The 19,595-nt window shown below is 43.9% G+C and overlaps 1 protein-coding gene across 6 annotated transcripts in view; it reads left to right on the forward strand.

The window, feature by feature from the left end:
• Positions 1 to 8,911: 8,911 nt before the first annotated feature.
• The window catches only part of KCNH1 (potassium voltage-gated channel subfamily H member 1), a 223,006-nt gene continuing 212,322 nt past the window's right edge, over positions 8,912 to 19,595 (forward strand). For 5 of the 6 annotated variants that reach the window (XM_081854588.1, XM_081854589.1, XM_081854591.1 and 2 more), the window contains exon 1: positions 8,912 to 9,150. In XM_081854588.1, coding sequence (XP_081710714.1) covers positions 9,078 to 9,150 — 73 coding nt within the window. In that variant the 5' untranslated portion in view covers positions 8,912 to 9,077. The remainder of the gene's footprint in view (positions 9,151 to 19,595) is intronic. The other variant, XM_081854590.1, reaches the window with a different exon arrangement.

Genomic DNA, 19,595 nt, shown 5'->3' on the forward strand with positions numbered 1-19,595 from the left:
CTTAGCTTTAAGCAACCAGCAAAGCACTGGTTTTTGAACCTTCTTCAGGGTCCCAATATATGGCACTCTTTCTGGTTTTCAGGCTCCCCTCAAGGCAAGCGTGCGCCTCCCTGTGCAGGGAAACTGGCCTATGATGCATTCAAGGCATACTCTTTTGAATTTCTAGCTAAGGCGTTGGACTTTTGCATATTCTGCATCAGGGATTGGGAACATTTTTGAGTTGGAGGGCCGTATTCCCTTTGGTGTGGGGTGAGAGGCAGAAGTGGGCAGAGCGATTAATGTATTTCTGCGCACACTTTTGTATACCTCTTCTCTATCCAAGCAGGCAGAAGGTGTCAGAATTCAAAGACACATCTCAGGCAGGCGAAAACACTCAAGGAAGGTGCAAAACAGAGCTGGTGAGGTCTGTGTGGCCTGAGGGTGTCACATATGTCTCCCAAGACTGAGGTTTCCCATTCCAGTTCTACAAGCAATGAAATATCAGAGCCATTCACCCAACCACCCCATGTGTATAATTTGTTGTGTGATTGATGCATATTCATGTATTGCATCTGTTGCCTTTACAACCCATGTGAATATACTCTTACATGTCATTAGAAAGGGCTAAATGTAGGTGAGGTATACATATATACCTGGCTCACTGCCATACACTGCTTCATCTAAATATCACAGTGACTGTAGGTTAGTGTGTCAGATTAAGCCTGGAGAGACCCAGGTTCAAATCCACATTTAGCCTATTTTGTGGCTTTGAGCATGTCACTGTCTCACATGATAGCTGAGGATAAAATTGTGGGTGTACAGGAAGATAACTGCACACACCATCTTGAGCTTAGAGGAAATGCAGGATAGTTGAATGTCAAGTTCATTTTCTCTCTGTGTCTCATTTTCCCATTCTTAAATTCAGTTCTCTGGATTTTCACATCAGTTTGCAATGTTTTCTTTCATTCTTAAAAAAATAAGTTCTCATGAAAATTTAGCAGCATTTTTGTGCAAGTTCTTTCTAAAACACAAATCTTGGCATGCACTTTTACCTTATACACTTATTTGGCAAAACAATTTCCCCTTATGCAATGTATTTTTGTACGCTGTTATCACTAATGCATACATTTTTATCCACACATGGAATTTGCACCTGTTACTTGACTGGAAAGCTATTTTTGTACAGCTTACTGCATTGCAAAATTTATTAAAAGAGGAAATTTTGAAGGATGGCTCTGGTTTGGCTCATGTATTGTTTTGGAAAGTGTGAATTGTTTTGTTTCACCTTTAAATGCAAGCTAAATCGAATTTCTCCCTCATACCTAGAAGCACATAAGCAGGGCCAGGCCACCCATGAGGTGGGATGAAGCAGCTGCCTCAGGCAGCAGAAGCCCTTGAGGTGGCGCCCAGCTCTGGCAACTTGTTTGTCTTATTCCTCCCTGCCCACCACAGAAATATAAGGGGTGTCTGGAGCTTGCTTATCTCCAGGAAAGGCAAAGGGTTGCAACTGAGGAGGTGGGACTGAGCGGGTGACGCCATGAGCCACATGAGAATATAGGGCAATACTTCTATTAGGACCACTCATTAGTTAAATAAGGTGGGTGTGGGGATGTAAGGAAAAAAACTGAATAGTGTAGTTAATTCCCAAGTCTGCAACTTCTCACAATATAGAAGACGTTTTGCAGGTACAACTGAGTTAGACTATCAAGGTGCAAGACATATTGTTAGGTGCATCCAATGCTATCGGGACAAAAAAAAACCCCAACCAAATCAACGCTTCCCCATGTTTGAGAATATAAAATTCAGAAGTTATTGGAGTATGTCCAAAGTCCTAATCAGAACACACATGACTTGACCCTAGGGAGACGGAGAACAAAAATAAAGAGCAATGTCTTCATATACTGTACTAGGGAATATGTATATACTAGGGAATATTTAGGTGATGCGTAATTTAAAAAATCAATTGGAACCAAATTTTGTAGTATTATGTACAGACCATCTGCAGATCCCTAAAAGACAGGGTATAGGCTCATGAGGCAAATTTGCATAAATGTGCATATGTTAATGATGGAGAAAATAATTTCATAAAACACCATAATCTTGACGATTCCATTTTCTTTTGAGTTTATGGCCTAGCTAAACTGAAAAGACCTGTGCTATGTAATTAATGTTCCAAAACACTGAAAATAATAAATGGTTAGAATCTATGGTGTCCGCTGTATGCATGAAAAGAGAATCAGCTAGGCATGACAATTGTGATTAATCTTGAATTGTTTTGTAGACAGATGAAAGGAGATATTTGGAGACGTTCAATGAATAGGAAAATTAGTCAAAGTCTTAATAGAGAAAGACACTGAAAAATGGTTACATGTAATCACATGATATTATAATGAGGGCTGATTTGAAGATCCAAATGATTTTAATTGGTTTTAGGATTATGACAGCTATTAAGATTGCTGTGATCCCTTGACCGGTGGATAGAAATCACGTGTGTAATCTGGAAGTGTATAAAAACATTGCTTTGAATGTGGTTCTTTACAGCCTTATTTTTGCAGAGGATAGCTGCACAAATTGCCTCCAGTCTTCGCACCCCTTAGTTGTGTGGGTGGTTTGTGGCACAAATCAGAGCTCTGGGCCTCTTTGGTGCATGTATACCGGCTGGTGCTACTATGTTAATTAAGGGAAGTGTTGAGATGCAACTCCGCTTGCTCGGGGTTGCATGAGGTTAAAGCAGATAGAGAAGGAAACTTCCAAGATTCCTAAACTGTCTCACTGTCCTTTGACCTCTGTGCTGACCTTTTCTCTAATGTTACATGGTTATTCTCAAGTTGTGGCTCTTGCTTCCTGCCTTCCTTCTTTTCAGACCCTCTTGTAGAGAGGAAATCTTTGAAAGTACTGCACCTGTACCATACTTTTCTGTGTATAAGACTAGGTTTTTTTACTTTTAAAATAAGGTTAAAAATCTGGGTGTGTCTTATACACAAATAGTGCATAAGCCCATTTTCTAAATTTGGGCTCCCCAAAAGTAGGGGGCATCTTATACATGGGGGCGTCTTACACACGGAAAAATACGGTACCTCTGCTAAGTGCAAGCAGCTAGTATGGCTCCCTTGCAACTCTATCTCAGCTAGCTAGAACTAGGAGCTCTTTTCTACCCAAGTACTGTATGTACAGTATTTCCTACAGTAAACTTAGTGTCTTGTTTTTCTGTACCAAGTTTCTCTGTGTGATTGCAACCAAGGTAAGCCTGCTCTCCTACAAGGGTTCAGTAAAGTCAGCTTCCAAGTTGTGTGCTAACTCTGCAAAGTAATTCAAGATTAATGCTGCTCCTCTAGTCCCCAGTCTTCATGTACCAGGGGCAGAGTCAGCATCATTAGTAGGGCAGAAAGTGACACTACATGCACACCAAACTGGTGTGTATCTTTGCTTACAGCGGCTTCCATCTAACAGACATATATGCTGCCCCAGTGGCCCCAGCAGCCTGGCAGGGGAGGTGGTGGCATCCTAGCATTTATCCCACCATATTGGGAACTGGCACTGGGCCTGATTACCTAACGGTGGGATACCTGACGGCATGTAACTTCCCAAACTGAAGTCACATTTGCAGGTGGGGGGAAATCGTCCTCGTTTTCTGTATCCCAATATCTTAAACTGTAAGATATTGTATACTTCCTTGAAAACTCCCCAAAGGCTCCTCTATGAAGCAGAAAGCTTCTGTTAACGAGACCGTCAGTGAGATTATTCCCTTGCCAGGCTAAATATGTGCCTGATCTGTTACTACAGAGGAAAGCCAGGTCCAACCAAGCAGTTAGGCAGTTTTTCATCGATAGACTTTTTGAGTTTAAAGCCTACTAGGAAAAGCAGAAGCAAAGTAATGGAAGCATCTGAAGAAGGTTTATTTTAATTATTCTGTATTCCACTCGCACATTTATTTATAAATTGCATTTAAATTGTAAAATATTATGGTGACGTTCAGACTAAAGCTGCAGTATTACAAGAAAAATGTCCATTGTTACATAATGTTACATTCATGGCTGCACAGTTACAGTATTAAATGTGATACTCCTTAGTAATATTTAATGGAAACATTTAAGCATAATTGCGCCAGGTAGAAAAGGTACGGCCAAGTGCCTACAAAAATCAATAGGTGATCTATAGAAGTTCATTTAATATTACTCATCGGAGGAGAGATTAAGAGGAGGAACTGAGAAAATGCTATATGATCAAACACTCAGAAGATTAATAAACTTAAAGAAAGGGCATACAGATCTAGCTTGAATCAAGATACACACACAAAGACAAGTGTGGAGAAAAATATAGTAGCCCAAAATTGTGATAATTGTGGTGAATGTTATAGCTTTAGGTCAAAAGTCTCCAAACCCAGTGCCCTCCACACGCTTTGGATTACAACTTTCATTAGCTCCAGACTAATGTGTGTGTCACTGTGGCTGGATCTGACATCTCCAGAAAAGAACACAAGTGGCAAGCTTTCCATAATTGGCCGAAAACATTGCTTTTTGCTACCAAAACATGGGTATCCAGGTTTAGGGTTGAATCTAGGAGTACCCTGCTAAACTATGAGCTTGGGTTTTTAAGGGTGGTGCAACTACATCCAAGACACATCGATCTCTTCTGCCTTGTCTGGGCTTCAGTTTGTTTGCTTTCGAAGAGTTCAATCCTATAACAATATTATTTCCAATACACAATAATGGTCTAAAAGGAAAACAATTAGTTCTTTTTTGAGAATAATTTTTATTTGATTTTACAAGTGTAAAGGTATAACAATACCAAATAAATACCAACATTTAGAGTTTTCTCTGAATCTCTAGACTTCTCTCCATCCCCTCCTCGGGTCTTATTGTCGACGTTTTCAACTGTATATTATTTCATAGTCCATATTTTAAATCTGTCCATATTGTCCATAATACTTGTTACATTACAAGTGTTATTAAAATCCTGCTAATGTATTCATCTGCTTACAGTGGTCTCCTAAATAAATTGTAAATTTCCCCCATTCTTTCTTGGAAGTTTTTTTCTTCTTGGTTCCTGAGCTTTCCAGTCAGCTCTGCCGTTTCGGCAGAGTTTGCCATTCCTCTCTGGTAGGGACTCTTTCTTCTTTCCATCTGTGGGCTAGAAGCATCTGTGCGGCTGTTGTCGCATACATAAAAAGTCTTTTCTCTCCTTTGAAATTTCAGTACCTATAATTCCTAATAAAAAACGTTTCTGGTTTTTAAACAAAAGTTATTTTAAGTATTTTTTCAGTTCATTTTATATCATCTCCCAGAAAGCTTTTATTGCCTTACACGGCCACCACATATGATAAAAGGTACCTTCTTTCTCTTTACATTTCCAGCAGGTATTTATACTTGTTCTATACATTTTTGCTAACTGACTAGGAGTCAAATACCACCGGTACATCATTTCCATATAGTTTTCTTTCAGTGTACAACGTGCCGTAAATTTCAAATCCATTTTCTATAACTTCTCCCAATCTGCAATCTGCTGCCCAGTGTATCATTACAGATTTAACCTGTTCATCTTTTGTACACTATTCCAAGACCAATCTACACATTTTCAACAGTAATTTAACATTATTTCCCAACAAACCTTTTTGGAATCTTGATATCTCATAACTAAAACATTTCTTCTTATCTGTCTTAAAAATAACATTTAACTGGTATATCATTTAATCGGTATATTTAATTTAATTAAAAATATCATTTAAAAGGAAAACAATGACTGAGTCCCCCTGCCCCACCCCCATTCTACAAAATCTGTGTTAGGCTGCCTGAAGATGATTCCTGCTCACCAAAGGTGAATAGTCAACTGGCAACTAGAACAGTACAACTGTGTCACTTTGGAGCAAATATATTGGCTAAAGTGAATTTCACAAAGAACACACACACAATACATTTAAAGCACTCTTATACCACTTTGATACTATTTCCCCAAATAAATCCTGGGAATTGTAGTTTGTTAAGGGTGCTGAGGGTTGTTGGGAGACCACACACAGAGCTACAGTTCCCAGCCCAATTAGCAAATGACAGTTCCCCAGCATTTTTTGTGGGAAACTACGACTGTTAACTTGAGAGTCCCATGGACTGCAAGAAGAACAAACCAATCCATTCTGAAGGAAATCAGCCCTGAGTGCTCACTGGAAGGACAGATCCTGAAGCTGAGGCTCCAATACTTTGGCCACCTCCTGAGAAGAGAAGGCTCCCTGGAAAAGACCCTGATGTTGGGAAAGATGGAGGGCACAAGGAGAAGGGGACGACAGAGGACCAGATGGTTGGACAGTGTTCTCGAAGCTACCAGCATGAGTTTGACCAAACTGTGGGAGGCAGTGGAAGACAGGAGTGCCTGGTGTGCTCTGGTCCATGGGGTCATGAAAAGTCGGACATGACTAAACGACTAAACAACAGCAACAACTGTTAAAGTGGTCTAAGAGTGCTTTAAACTGGGGAGCCTTAGGCTCAATTTTTGGTCCTCCACAGAGCTTACTGGTTTATTTATTTCATTTCTATATTTAAAAAAACAACAGTTAAGGCAATTGTCAATATAAAAACAATTTCAAAACAGATGCTGACTGGGATAAAAAGCGGGACTTTGAAGGCTCAGTCACCATCACAGCCTAGTCAAATTTGCAGGATTGTTGTGCGGCTAAAATGGGGGGGGGGGAGGTGCCAAAATAAAATAATTTTGTGTCCTGTCATACAGGCTACACACAATCCTAACTTTCACTAGCTGGCTTTAAAGTATTTTAAGATAAGGAAGAAGAGCTAGTACAGTACTAGGTTTGGTAATAAGTGCATCTTCTGCAGAAATGTTGCCATGTGTCTTCACCTGTGAGGAGTGCTCCAATTCAGGGCTCCAGCTGGCTAGCTTGCAGTGTACCACACCGGGATGGTCCATTCCGTTCCACCTCCACCCACCCTGTTTCCCTACTTTTCTGTACCGATAAGACACAAAACATTCTGCGGCCATTGAGCATCCTGAGTCCTCTTAGGGCTGTCTTATGTTCCATTTTTCGCTATTTTTTTTTTTTTTTGGTAGAGAGGTGTTTTTTTTCTTCTTCTAAAAACCATACATGCTGAGCTGCCCCCCAGGGCCCTATTTTGGCTACATAGCAATGGGTACTTACTATTTGAATTCACTACTGGAAGGGCTGATTTCTTCCATGTTAAAGTGGCTACTCTAGGTAGGTTTCAAAGCATTGCCATTAGCCCTGAGTTAAGAAGTGGGCCATATCTAAACTCCTTCCATACAGCAGGGGAAAATGAGGCACCACGAGGGAGACGCTGCTGGTGTCTGAAAATGGTCAGGGTTTTTTTTTTTAAAGTGTTAATTTTGGGGGGGTGGTGCAATTGGAGCCCTTCGAATCACAGAATTGTAGAGTTGGAAGGGATCCCCATGTTAGAATTCCTGCTCCGTGATTACAGTCATGGGATTTTTGTCTTTCACATGACGGTATATATTTTGACTCCACAAAGTGGGAAGTGACGGAGACAGGATGTTTGTGTTCCTGTGTTCCGTGAAGTGGGACTATTGTCCTTTGTTTTTTTCCTATTTGCTGTCTGATGCTAGAGAGAGAGGGAGCCATGTTGCAGTGCTCCATGTGTGTTTATATGTAAATAAAGTAGATTAGCCAAAATGCTGAGTTGCTGAGGTCTGTTACGCAAGGTGCGTAAACTCTGTGGATCCCTAAGTGTGCCGGTGTCTGTTGGCATCGGTCGCTGTGATGTTTGGGCAGAAGAAAGCTTTTGAAGCTCCCAAACGATCGACCAGGAGGGAGAGAACATGCCAGTCAGGCATGTCTTTCTGCCAGGGTCCTACTCGAGTGTAGGCTGAACTCCTGACACCCCATGGGTCATCTAGTCCAACCCCCTGCAATACAGGAATCTTTTCCCTACGAGGGGCTGGAACCCAGAACCCTAAGATTAACAGTCTCATGCTCTGAGCTATCCCAGGTCTTCTGGGATCTTCAAATACAGTGGTACCTCGGGTTAAGTACTTAACTCGTTCCGGATGTCTGTACTTAACCTGAAACTGTTCTTGACCTGAGGTACCACTTTAGCTAATGCGGCCTCCTGCTGCTGCTGCGCCGCCAGAGCACGATTTCTGTTCTCATCCTGAAGCAAAGTTCTTAACCTGAAGCACTATTTCTGGGTTAGTGGAGTCTGTAACCTGAAGCATATGTAAGGGCTGTCACATGGAAGATGGAGCACGCTTGTTTTCTGCTGCTCTGAAGGGCAGGACTCAAACCAGTGGCTTCAAGTTACAAGAAATGAGATTCCGACTAACCAGGAAAAAGTTTCTGGCAGTAAGAGCTGTTTGACAGTGGAATGGAATCCCTTGGGAGGTTGTGGACCAGGCATAGGCAACCTCTGCCCTCCAGATGTTTTGGGACTACAACTCCCATCACCCCTAGCTAACAGTGGTTACGGATGATGGGAATTGTAGTCCCAAAACATCTGGCGGGCCGAGTTTGCCTATGCCTGCTGTGGACTCTCCTTCCTTGGACGTTTCTAAGCAGAAGTCGGGTGGCCATCTGTCATGGATGCTTTCGCTGAGATTCCTGCATTTCTTGGGGTCCTGACTCTTGGGGTCCCTTCCAAGTCTACTATTCTATGCTTCTGGGAAAAGAGAGCGAACTCCCTCGGGCCAGCGCCGTCCACCTGGCAGGGAACCTTGGGAGCGAGCCCAACTGAGGTCAGAGAGACTTCCTTTGGAACAAACCAGAGGTCAGCTCGGGATGCGAATCAATGCAACCGGATCAGCCTGTTCAGGGCAGCTGCTCCAAAGAAGCCATCCCGCTCTGTCGGGCGACCGGCCGGCCGGCAGAGGGCGCTGCCGGACAAGGTCCAGGCGCGGCGGCTGGGAGGCGGCCGCGAGCGGGGATGCAGCGAGCGAGCGAGTGAGCGAGCGGGCGCGGGAGGAGGGAGCCTGAGTGGCTGGGCGCGAGAGAGGAGCTGATGCTGCAAAGCCACCCGGAGGGGACCATGAGGAGCTCAGAGCGGGAAGAAGAAGACGAAGACGAGCGCGCAGAGGCAAGCGCCTAGCTTCGCCCGGCCGCGGTGCCCGAGCCAGCGCGCCCGACTATGGCTGGGGGAAGGCGAGGGCTGGTGGCTCCCCAGAATACCTTCCTGGAGAACATCGTCAGGAGATCCAACGGTGAGCAGAGAAGGAGATCCCGGCGGCGGCGGCGGGACGGGGATGGAGCAGAATGCAGGAGCGCTGCTGGCGGCGTTCGCGTGCACGTGTGAATGCGTCCCCGGGGCTGGCTGCTCGGTCGGCCCCAATGCGGGACTCGGCGAATCCGGGCTCGATCCGGAGCTCCTCCTGGCTCAGGTGGGGATGCCTTTGGGTGGGAGCCCGGAGAAGTCTGACAGAAGAAAAAGTGGTCCAGATTCCTCCGTGAGGAGGCAGGTTCAGGTGGGGTGGGAGAGGAAACCCCGCAAGGCTCCTGGGCCCCATGAAATGCCACTATTTTGGGGGTTGGGGGAGGTGTTGTTCCAGGGCCGGTTTAGGGGGTTGCTGCTGCTGTTCAGGGCGGGATCGGTGGTGGGAAAAGATCAGCAATAATTCTTCCTGCTCCCGAGCTCTTGGGATGATGTCCTAATGTAGACTCCTTGCAGTGTGTGTGTGTGTGTGTGTGTGTGTGTGTGTGTGCAGGGTGTGTGTGTGTTGGGGAGAGAATGCTCCTCCGTTCCTTTTCCTGGGGGAGTCCTTTCCCTTTCTCTCGCCTCTCCACTCCCCCGCCTCGCTTGCTCAGGGGCTGTCCCCTCCCTTGTTACTGAGGTTTTTGGTGCTATGCAGACCTGGAAGTCTCTCTTTGCGGAGGCTGTAGTGAGATCCTCAGCTAGAGCGAGCGAGAGGCACTTGGATCTAAATGGGCTTCCTTCCAGACTTCACCTCCCTGCAGGTGGAAGCCGACAGGGAGAACCTGTCTAAAATAACAGCCACACACTTTAAAAGTACAGCAGGAATGGGGGGGGGGGACGGGGACGACACCCTGATGCATATCTCTATGTAGTTGTCGAACGAGTGTGATTTCTACATTTGTTTTGTTTCTTTTTAAAATAGACTGATACTTCCATAGTGTCAGCCAGGGTGGGGTGGGGTGGGGGGTAAAGAGAGGTTTTTAGGCTAGAATGCTCTTTAAGGTGAATTCTGGCAGTTTAGACTAAGGACCTCAATCTCTGGCTGGCTCCAATCCCCCTCCTATCATTCAAATAAGCCACTGTTATACAAGAAGAATCTTGCAGGTCATTATAATCCGGATTGCTGAATCTGGTGCACAGTCAAATTTGTTTGTTCAGGAGAAGATACTGTTTGGAGGAAGTTATTCAAATGCTTAAGTATGGCTAAAGTGAATTTTGAAATAGTTCTGGTTGAAAGATCAGCAGCATGGGCTTGAGGTCATTTATTGTTATTATTGTATTTCGTTAATTTATTTTTTTAATTAAAACCCCAATTACATGTTTCTACTCCCTAACAAACAGCCTCCACTTGGTAAACAGAGCAGGAAAATTGAGGTGGGAAGGACCTTAGTCTCTGATTTATGTGTGTGTGGCTTGTCCCTGCCTTATAATTCTCAGGCTAACAGGATGACCTACGAATTTTAAAGCCACATTAGCATTAGTTCCATTGCACTGAACCAATCGAAACAAACATGGTATCAGCTCGAACCCATATAGGGTTAGACGTGCCTGTCTCTGTATAGGTCTGGATTTATTTATTTTATGAAGTGGATCTCTCTTCCACCTTTCTGTTGGCGCAAGAGTTCTGGAGGGCTGCTGATTGCAAGTCTGCTGCCTCGCCAGGTTTGTGGTGTGTGAATGCAAAGGAGAGCAGGGATCTTCTCCTTTGAACAGTTACACAGAAGAGAAAATTGCAGCAGATTGAGCTGCTGCCACCCCTACATTACAAGCTGTCCAAATTCCCCTCTTCCGTTGAAAGGCAAATTGCTGGGAACGGGATGGAAAACAATGCTGTCAATATCACAACACCGTTATCCAAATCTGTGGTGCAACCCCACTTGGAATACTATGTGCGTTCTGGGCACCGCACCTTAGAAAAAGGATGTCATTGAGCAGGAGAAGGTTCAGAAAACCAAAATGATCAAGGACTGGGTAAACTCCCCTGTGGAAAAAGGTTACGATGTTTGAGTCTTTTCCATTTACAAAGAGAGAGAGAGAGAGATTGGCAATGGGGATATGAGAGCAGTGTATACAATTATGCATAGTGTGTGGAAAGTGAATAGAGGTAAGTTTCTCTCCCGCCCCCCCCCCCATCTCATATTTCCAGAACCGAGGGATGTGCTAAATGGTGAGAGATGCAGGACAAGCAAAACCAAGTTCTTAGTCTATGGGAATCACTTCCACAAGATGCAGATGGCTTTAAAAGAGGATTAGAAAATTCATGGGGGATGAAGCTATCCATGGCTATATGATAGCTCCAGAATCAGATACACCATGTCTCTGAATACTGAAGAGGCCAGAATATCAGCTAGACAGGGCTCTCGCATGTTGGATTCTGGGCTTCCCAGAGACACCTGGTTGGCTGCTGTAGGAAAGAGTGTTCTGCACCAGGTAGGCCTTTGCTCTGATCCAGCAGTGCCCTTAGGTTCAGGCACCTTTTCCTCCTCTCCCAAAGGGTCGTTCCAGTGTTATGTGTTTGCAAAATTATGACCCAGTTCCTTCCTCTCAGTTTGATTAATTGCAGCTACTTGAACAAATAAGAGCTATTGGCACAAGTATTGATGAGCGAGACACAGGGCTGGAATCCAAATGGGGAAGCACACTGCCTCTAAAGATGCTGGGGGGTGGGGTGGGGATTCAGCCACACAATGATAAGGCAGATATACAACTTTAATAACTTCCAGAAACACTTTGCTGTTTTAAAAGGGTTACGCTGTAGAGGAAATCACCTTTTGATTGTTCTCCATGCAAACCACGATCACATTAATGTATACTGATGCGTCACTTCAAAATGTAAATTAGTCCCCTCCAGCCCCAATCCATCATTAAAAGTGAAAGGTTTTACTTGGGAGGAAAGAAGAAATATCACTTGTCATTAACTCAGTAATGGCCAGTGGTTTCTTCTCCTCAAATTATTTCACTGTTGTCAGATGAATACGCCATTCAATCAGCACCAACTAAAAAAAAAAAAAAAAGCCCTCCAACTTCCTAGTGCCTGCCTTCATGTTTGAATAATATTATCATTAAAATGTCATTTTGAAGAAAGCGCTGTGTGGAAATTGACCATGTCCTTGACTTTCCTTTTCCTTCCCCCAATAAGAGGCCTGATGCAAAACCCATTGCCTTTAATCAAAGTTCATCAGTGGCTGCCACAAAGTTCCTAAAACAGACTCTCATGGTGGGCAGACATCTGGCTTTCAACATTTATTTGCTAGAACTCCCAAGATCCACCAACCAGGGGGTTGCAAAAGGATCTACAATTACAGAATTCTGCTTCCAGGAATTCAAGAATTCTGAGACCTGAATGGAGCCTTCCACACAAAAATCTGCCCCAACTCATATTGGTAATATAGTTTGGAGCTGTGTGTGGGCAGGGGGTCATTTTGTTGCCACAATTGTTCAAGAGCTGGGAGTCAGAAATCCTCCCCAATCTACTGCAAAATATCCAGAGAATGGTCAGCAGATTCCAGATCTCACTTTCTGCCCACCCCTGCTTTCCAGGACAGCCACACACATGGTGTGTGTGTGTGTGTGTGTGTGTGTGTGTGTGTAGCCATAGAATCAAGAGCAGTCCAGAAGTTTAGAATGCTTGTTTACCCGCATTTTATTGTTGCACTAGGGGTAGTTTCTAACTTTATCCAGGTTACTGAGCTAGGGTGGAATGTACTAACTCTAGTATTGGAGATAGTCTGCCTCTGAATGCCAGTTGTTGGGGAGCACAAATTGGGAGAGAGAGATGTTGTGCTCATGTCTTGTTTGTCGTCTTCTGGTTGGCACTGTGAGAACAGGATGCTGGACCAGATGGGACTTTGTTTTGATTTAGCCGGGAACTTTGAAAGTTCTTACTAGAAGCAGGGCACACTTACAGTCACACCTCATGTTACATTTGATTCATGTTGAGCGTTTTCAGGTTGCGTCCTGCGGCGACTCAGAAGTACTGGAAAGGGTTACTTCTGGGTTTTGCCGCTTGCGCATGCGCAGACGCTCAAAATGAAGTCATGCACATGCACAGAAGTGGCGAATCAGGTTGCATTCTGCTCGTGTTGTGAACGGGGCTCCAGAACGGATCCCGTTCGCAAACAGAGGTACCACTGTATTTCTTGGCGGCCTTTCCTCTCTAGTGGATTCTTTCTAGCTTGCATCTTACTTGAGCCTGGATAGCTCAGTTGCTGAGAGTGTAGTGCTGATAAGGCCAAGGTTGCAGATTCAATTCCTGTATGGGGCAGCTGCACATTCCTGCATTGCAAAGGCTGCATTAGATCCTCGGATTCCCTTCCAGTTCTGTGATTCTACTTGCAATAGGTTAATGTGGTAGCCATATCTCGGCATATCAAGCACAGCCTTTCCAGGTCTTCATTCATGTAGAATAAATGCATCTGTAAATAGTGGTTCTTTCCTCCAACCTATATGTGTGGGGTTCTTGGTTGCATGCATATAGTATACATCCATGGTTGAGCAATTGCCTTGCATGCAGAAAGTTTTTGGTACAATCCCCAGTGTCTCCAGGTTGGGCTGGGTAAAGCTTCTGCCTGAATATCCTGAAGGGTGGCTAGACATTGGGCTAGACAGTATACTCAGTGAAAGACAGCTTCCTATGTCTCTAGCTTTACATGAGAGGACTTCCTACAGATGCCCATAGATGGAGGGTGGAAAGGGTGCTTTCAGAATGATGGGATTCAATCACATACCAGCAATTCAGGCTGCACAATTACAATTGATTGGGAGGTCTTGCACACAGCCGACTCACTTCCCCCAAAGAGAGGACTTTTTGCAAGAAGGAAAGTGAGAGAGAAATGCAGGGATGCATGTGGGCCACTAGTGGAAGCGCCATGAGGCTATTGCTTCAGTTCTGCCCTTTTGGGACAGCCACTCCTGCTGATCAATATGGTAATTAAATATATCATAACATAAATGACTGCATTATGCAACACAATAAATATTAATATCAATAACACGTGACAGTGACCACCCCCCTGGGAAATGGCTTTGAATGGCTGGCTAAATCAGGTGAAGTTGAGTTAGGGACTTCCCCTGCATCAAAAGACAGGCTCCAGTGGATTGAGCAGATGAGACCAACAGTGGGTTCAGCAGTCAAGAAGGCGGTTTCTGCAGGTGCTATAGAGGGAAGTGAGGGGCAGATGGGGTTCGTCAACCTGGGAAGGGAGCCCATCTAGGAAAAGGAAAACTCTGATCCTAAACCTTTGCTGCCTTGTGGGATATCATTGGGAGAAGAAAAGGCTAAGTAGTAAACCCTACTGAAATCTGGAGTGGAGTCCCTAAGGCAGTTGGATGGCATCTTGTATACCTCCTTCCAGCAACTCCTGAAGCCAAGCTGGTGCCAGACGTATTGCTTTCCTTTCTTTTGGGCCACATCAGCGAAGACAAGAAGGGGGGGTCTTGTCGTCTGGGCAGCCCAGGACCTCCATACACCCTGTCCAAGTTTTTGCCCCAAGGAGGTCACTTTGATGCTGCTAACTCAGTGGTTTGACTTCACCCCCGGAGGCCCACTCCAATGTCTCTTGAGACAGAAAGATGCTAGCAACAACAAATACAAGCTTCCAACAACTGAATATTGATCTTAATAATACTATATAATAAATCACATAACAGGCTTCCTTTATATGCACCAGTTTCTTGTTAAATCACATTCAGTGCTGAAGTGCCAAGCACAGATCAAAAACCTATTAATTTCAATAGAACTAGGAGGAACACTTACATATAAACTTCCTGTACTATAAAATATTTCTTCTTAAAATACATTAAATATTAATTTCGGAACTGCTTGCAACTTTTCATGCGATTGTTTTTTGTAAACAAACTCCAGATCCGGTCCCAACAGAATATATAAATAGAATCAACATTAACAAGGAACCAAAACAAATACCTGATTAGACATTCACAGTCTTTGCTCGTGTAGTGGGGACGAGATGCAGTGGCAATATTTATTCATTTGTCGCATTTATAACCCACCCCTCTCCGCCAAGGAGCTCAAGGTGATGAACATAGTTTTCCCTCCCTCCCAGTTTATCCCAGGGATTTGAACCCTGGTCTCCCAGTCCAGCACTCTAACCACTACACCACAGTGGCTCTCAAGAGCCTCGCAGTAGCAGTGTTGCTGCCACTTACTAGGATGGGTGAGGTGGCAGCAAGGTCAGGGCTGTAGAGGTGTGCTTGTGGAGTGAATCTGATGCTCTGCTGATGGTCCACACAGTCCTGGCCACACTGCTATCTTGCTCCTGCTCTGGCATCTCTTGGTGAGCAGTAGTGATGCTGCAGGCAGGAGGCTGTTTCGCTGGGTGTCCACTCTAGCGGGTCCCCTGTTCCCAGTGGTGTGAACACCACTGAAAGCCATCTCTAGCTCATATCACATCTGCTCGTATTGTTTATACATTTTAATCTGTCAATTCTATGGAGGGTCTCCAATAACTGATCAAACCCCCTACCTTTATTTTTCCCATCTCTAATAATGCAAGTTCTCTAACCATCCCAGCCATTTCCAACCTTTTAATTTAGCCAGGCTTTCATAGTTGGTACTTGATTACCCCAACCTTTAGTGGCTATTGGAATTTTGGCTGTTGTTAAAAGATCGCACACTGTCTTCTCCATGTTATTGCAGTTCCTCGTTATTTGGTATTACAGAATCTTTAACGTCGCCTACCAAAAATGCCGCCGAGTCTAAGATAATATTGTAACCTAAATCAATGACATTCTAAATCAGATTATGAAGATGTACTGGTGGAAAGGGAAATCTAGGAGTACAATGAAGTTCAAAGTTGGGCAGCCCATTACTGTACCAGCACTAGTGTCTACCTTTAGAAGTTCTATAGATGACCCTGCCAGGATATGGCGAAGACTGAACCTGGGACCTTCTGCATGCAAGGATGAGAGGTCCGCAGCTGAGGGGCAGCATCTTCCCAGGGTTTCTGAAGGGCTTTCTCCCAACCCTACATGAAGATGCCATTGATCAAAGTTGGAACCTTTTGCACAGCAAGTCTGTATCCTACCACTGACCCTTTCCAGTGAGGTTTGTAGCTCATTGGTGATTTGATCCTGGGTCTCCCTGGTCCTAGTCCAACATTCTAACCAATGTTAGAAACTCAGATGTGTAAGCTAGGTGCCAAATGGCTCCTTAAACCAAGGTTACAGTCACCAAAACAGAATGTCTAGTTGCCATTGGGGGCAAGACTTTCTATATTAAGTGACTTTTTTGTAACGCTGGCATCTCTTAACAGTGCAATCCTACATGTGTCTACTCCAAAAGAAGCCCCACTGCATTCAGTAGGACATTTTCCCAAGTAAGTGTTCACAGAATGTCCAAAACTGTGGACCAGGATATACAAGGGAAAGATGGGGAAATTACTCTGACTTTGCCAGGTCTTGGTCTCTGTGTAGATCAGTGTGTGACCTTCCAAATGTTGCTGGACCCCAACTCCCATGAATCCCAGCTTGCATGGGCAATGGTCAGAGATGCTGGGAGTTAGAGTTCTGCAACATCTGGAGGGCAACAGGTCTCCCAATCCCTGGTACAGTTTCATAGCAGAAAAGAAGTGGAAACAGAGGTATCTGTGACCTCTTGCGTAGATCAGGGGAAAAGTCTGGGGGCTAATCAACCAATTGAGGCCGCAACTGCTCCCATATGGACTCTTGAAAACATTAAAAACAAGAACCCCAAAATAATTGTTCCCAGAGCCATTCCACTGTTCTGCAGAATATCAATTTGCAAAGGGACTCCAGGCAATCTTTTGCCAGAGTGATTGTATTAACATTAAAAAAGCTCATGAATCAGCTGGAGAAACGAAAGCTGCACATGGCCTTTTCTTTGATTTGGTAAAAGCTTTTTGTAATGGGCCACAAAGAGACCACCTAACAGGGCGGGAAATTACCGGTAGTCTGATCTGAAAGAGAGAGAATATAAATGGACTGAATCATAAAGTTTTCATTTTAGTAACGTTTTGCTGTGCTGCAGTTATATCTATCTATCTATCCTTGTGGTATACAGCAGGTTACAGATGCAAGTATTGGTTCTCAGTGCCTGTAATATCTAAGATCTCTCTCATCGCCTTGCCAATACATTTAGAAAGCCCACGTACTTTGAAGATCACAAAGCTTTCTGTAGAATGCTGCCATTGTTGCCCCCCCCCTTTTTTGCAAATTCAGCGGGATGTTGTAGATGTCTTACTCAGGACGAGTCCAAGACATTTTTGGTGTGTGAAGTGGGAGAATATGGTGCCCTCACATTCCACCTACAGAAGCTGTCTGGTTTAGGGAGTATGTTTGATGAAGACACACTGCTTTCAGAAATGTCATATAATGCTAAATAATAATAATAATAATACAGTAATAATAATAATGATGGAGCTGCAAGTACTTGGCAATCATTTTTAATGCAATTTTACACACATTTTACTTACCAAGCAAAACTAAATCATATAAATTTAATCAAAATATCTTTTGAATTCTGAAGTCATGTTGCAACTTTATGGCACCTTTCCTTTTTAGAATTTGCAAGTTGAAAAATTCATCACACCCTAAATTTTCTGAAGAGGGCAGCTGTTGAGAGCCCATTGGGAAGGGATGCTCTCCACAGTGTACTTTGGTAGCAGGTTCCTAAATGCCATAGGTATTATTGCTTGTATCACATGCCAAGCATGTTTCAGATTTCTACAACCGCCGGTCAGTTTTTGCAGCGCCAACTGCTATAAAGTTTGGCCTTTGCATTCATTAGGAGTGTTGTCAGTATGAATGTGTTGGAATGGCTCCTGAAAGTTCCTTGTAAAGGAATGGTTCAAGGCTTGCCAAAGAGGAGCGTGGTCAAGAAGCAATATGCTCTCTCTCTCTGCACCGTTTTAGGCTGTACAATGATAACAAAAGAAATGGAAACGCACCAGCCAGCTTTTGCTCTCCACAAAGCACCCTATTATTAGCACAAATTTCTAAATTGTCCCATGTCTTGCATACAATCAAATGGCGCAACCCTAAGAGGAGTGCAGGGTTTATACAATTAACTTAATTGTGTTATGCAAAAAAACAAAAAACAAACATTGATCCCTTGTGACCTTGAGCTATTTTTACCACAATCTCCATCCAAAGAACCTTTGCATCTTCCCTTTTCGATCTGCTCTTCCATTAGAGTCATTGTGAGTGGTTTGCATCCTGACACCACAATCCTAAATATAAAATACCTGGTATTCAGTTCCATTGACCTCCATGTTGACAACCAGCAATTTATTCCAAACTTTGATACCCATTCAGTGAATCAGAAGTGAGTTGGAAGAAAGGTGCCATGTACTGTCAAGGATTTTCTTGATTTTCACCACTTAAAGTTTTTTTTAAAAAAAGTACCCTTTTCCAGATAATAATTATCTAACCAATAGCTAGTATTTTTCTCTCTAGTTAGTGAATTGTCTGAGCAAGACTGGGCGGGTAATACACCCTAATAAACATTCATTAGAAGGGAAATTTGTGGACAAGAACCACTGAATCTTGATTGTGTATTATAAACAAATCCATAGTTGCCAACAGCAATAAAAGAGATTGCTTTTTGCCATTTTGTATTTCTGCTGTATTTCATCAGTTGCCAGTCTCTCCTTTCTGATTTTCCAGTAAACGTGATGAGTTAGCCTGCTATTCCGTATATATACGTAATTTTAGTTTAGTTAAATATGGGATTTATTTAAATGACTCTTCCCTACCCAACCCCACAAGGCATGCCTGAATTCAGGTCAAAGCGCATTCGGGGTCCAACTAGACAAGAAAAGTAATGGTGGATCAGATAATCTGGTCCAGCATTCTGTTCTCACAGTGGCCAGCGCAGTGGGAAGCCCACAGAAAGGAACTGAGTGCAACAGCACTTTTGCCACTTGTGTTTGTGCTCTGAGCCCCAAAACCCTCATGGAAATAAAGACACAGTGGAGACAGAATTTAGTTTAAATGTTAATGGGCAACTTTTGGCCACAACTTTATTGAATGCACAAATGTGACTGGTATTGACTTAGGCATTGGTATCAAAACTATAACTGGCTCCTGCCCCACCCTGCAGGAAGCCTGGAAGGATAAACAACCAGTAGGGGGATCTCCGTCAGTGTATATTGACTGGTGCTCAGCCCTGGGGTTCCTGGGGGTCCTAGCATAGCCCTAGCCCCTCTCCGGACTTCGGACGAGATCCAGACCCCCAGATTCCTTTAACGGAATACCCTATTCATTGGAGGGGCAGGTGATGGCCGCACCTCCCCTCCCCACATTCCCCTAAACCAATGCCTAACCACCAAACTTTACAAAGTTGTGACAATTGCTAAGAGGTAGGCAAAAACCAAGTGGCCACAGCCAATCTGCCACACTGGGAAAAATTCCTACCCGGCCCCTGTTCCAAAACAGGCGACCAACCAAAGCAAGGCCAAACATGACCTAATTAGCGGG

This window comes from Podarcis erhardii (assembly GCF_964252035.2).
Source record: "Podarcis erhardii genome assembly, chromosome: 3".
Lineage (NCBI taxonomy): Eukaryota > Metazoa > Chordata > Lepidosauria > Squamata > Lacertidae > Podarcis > Podarcis erhardii.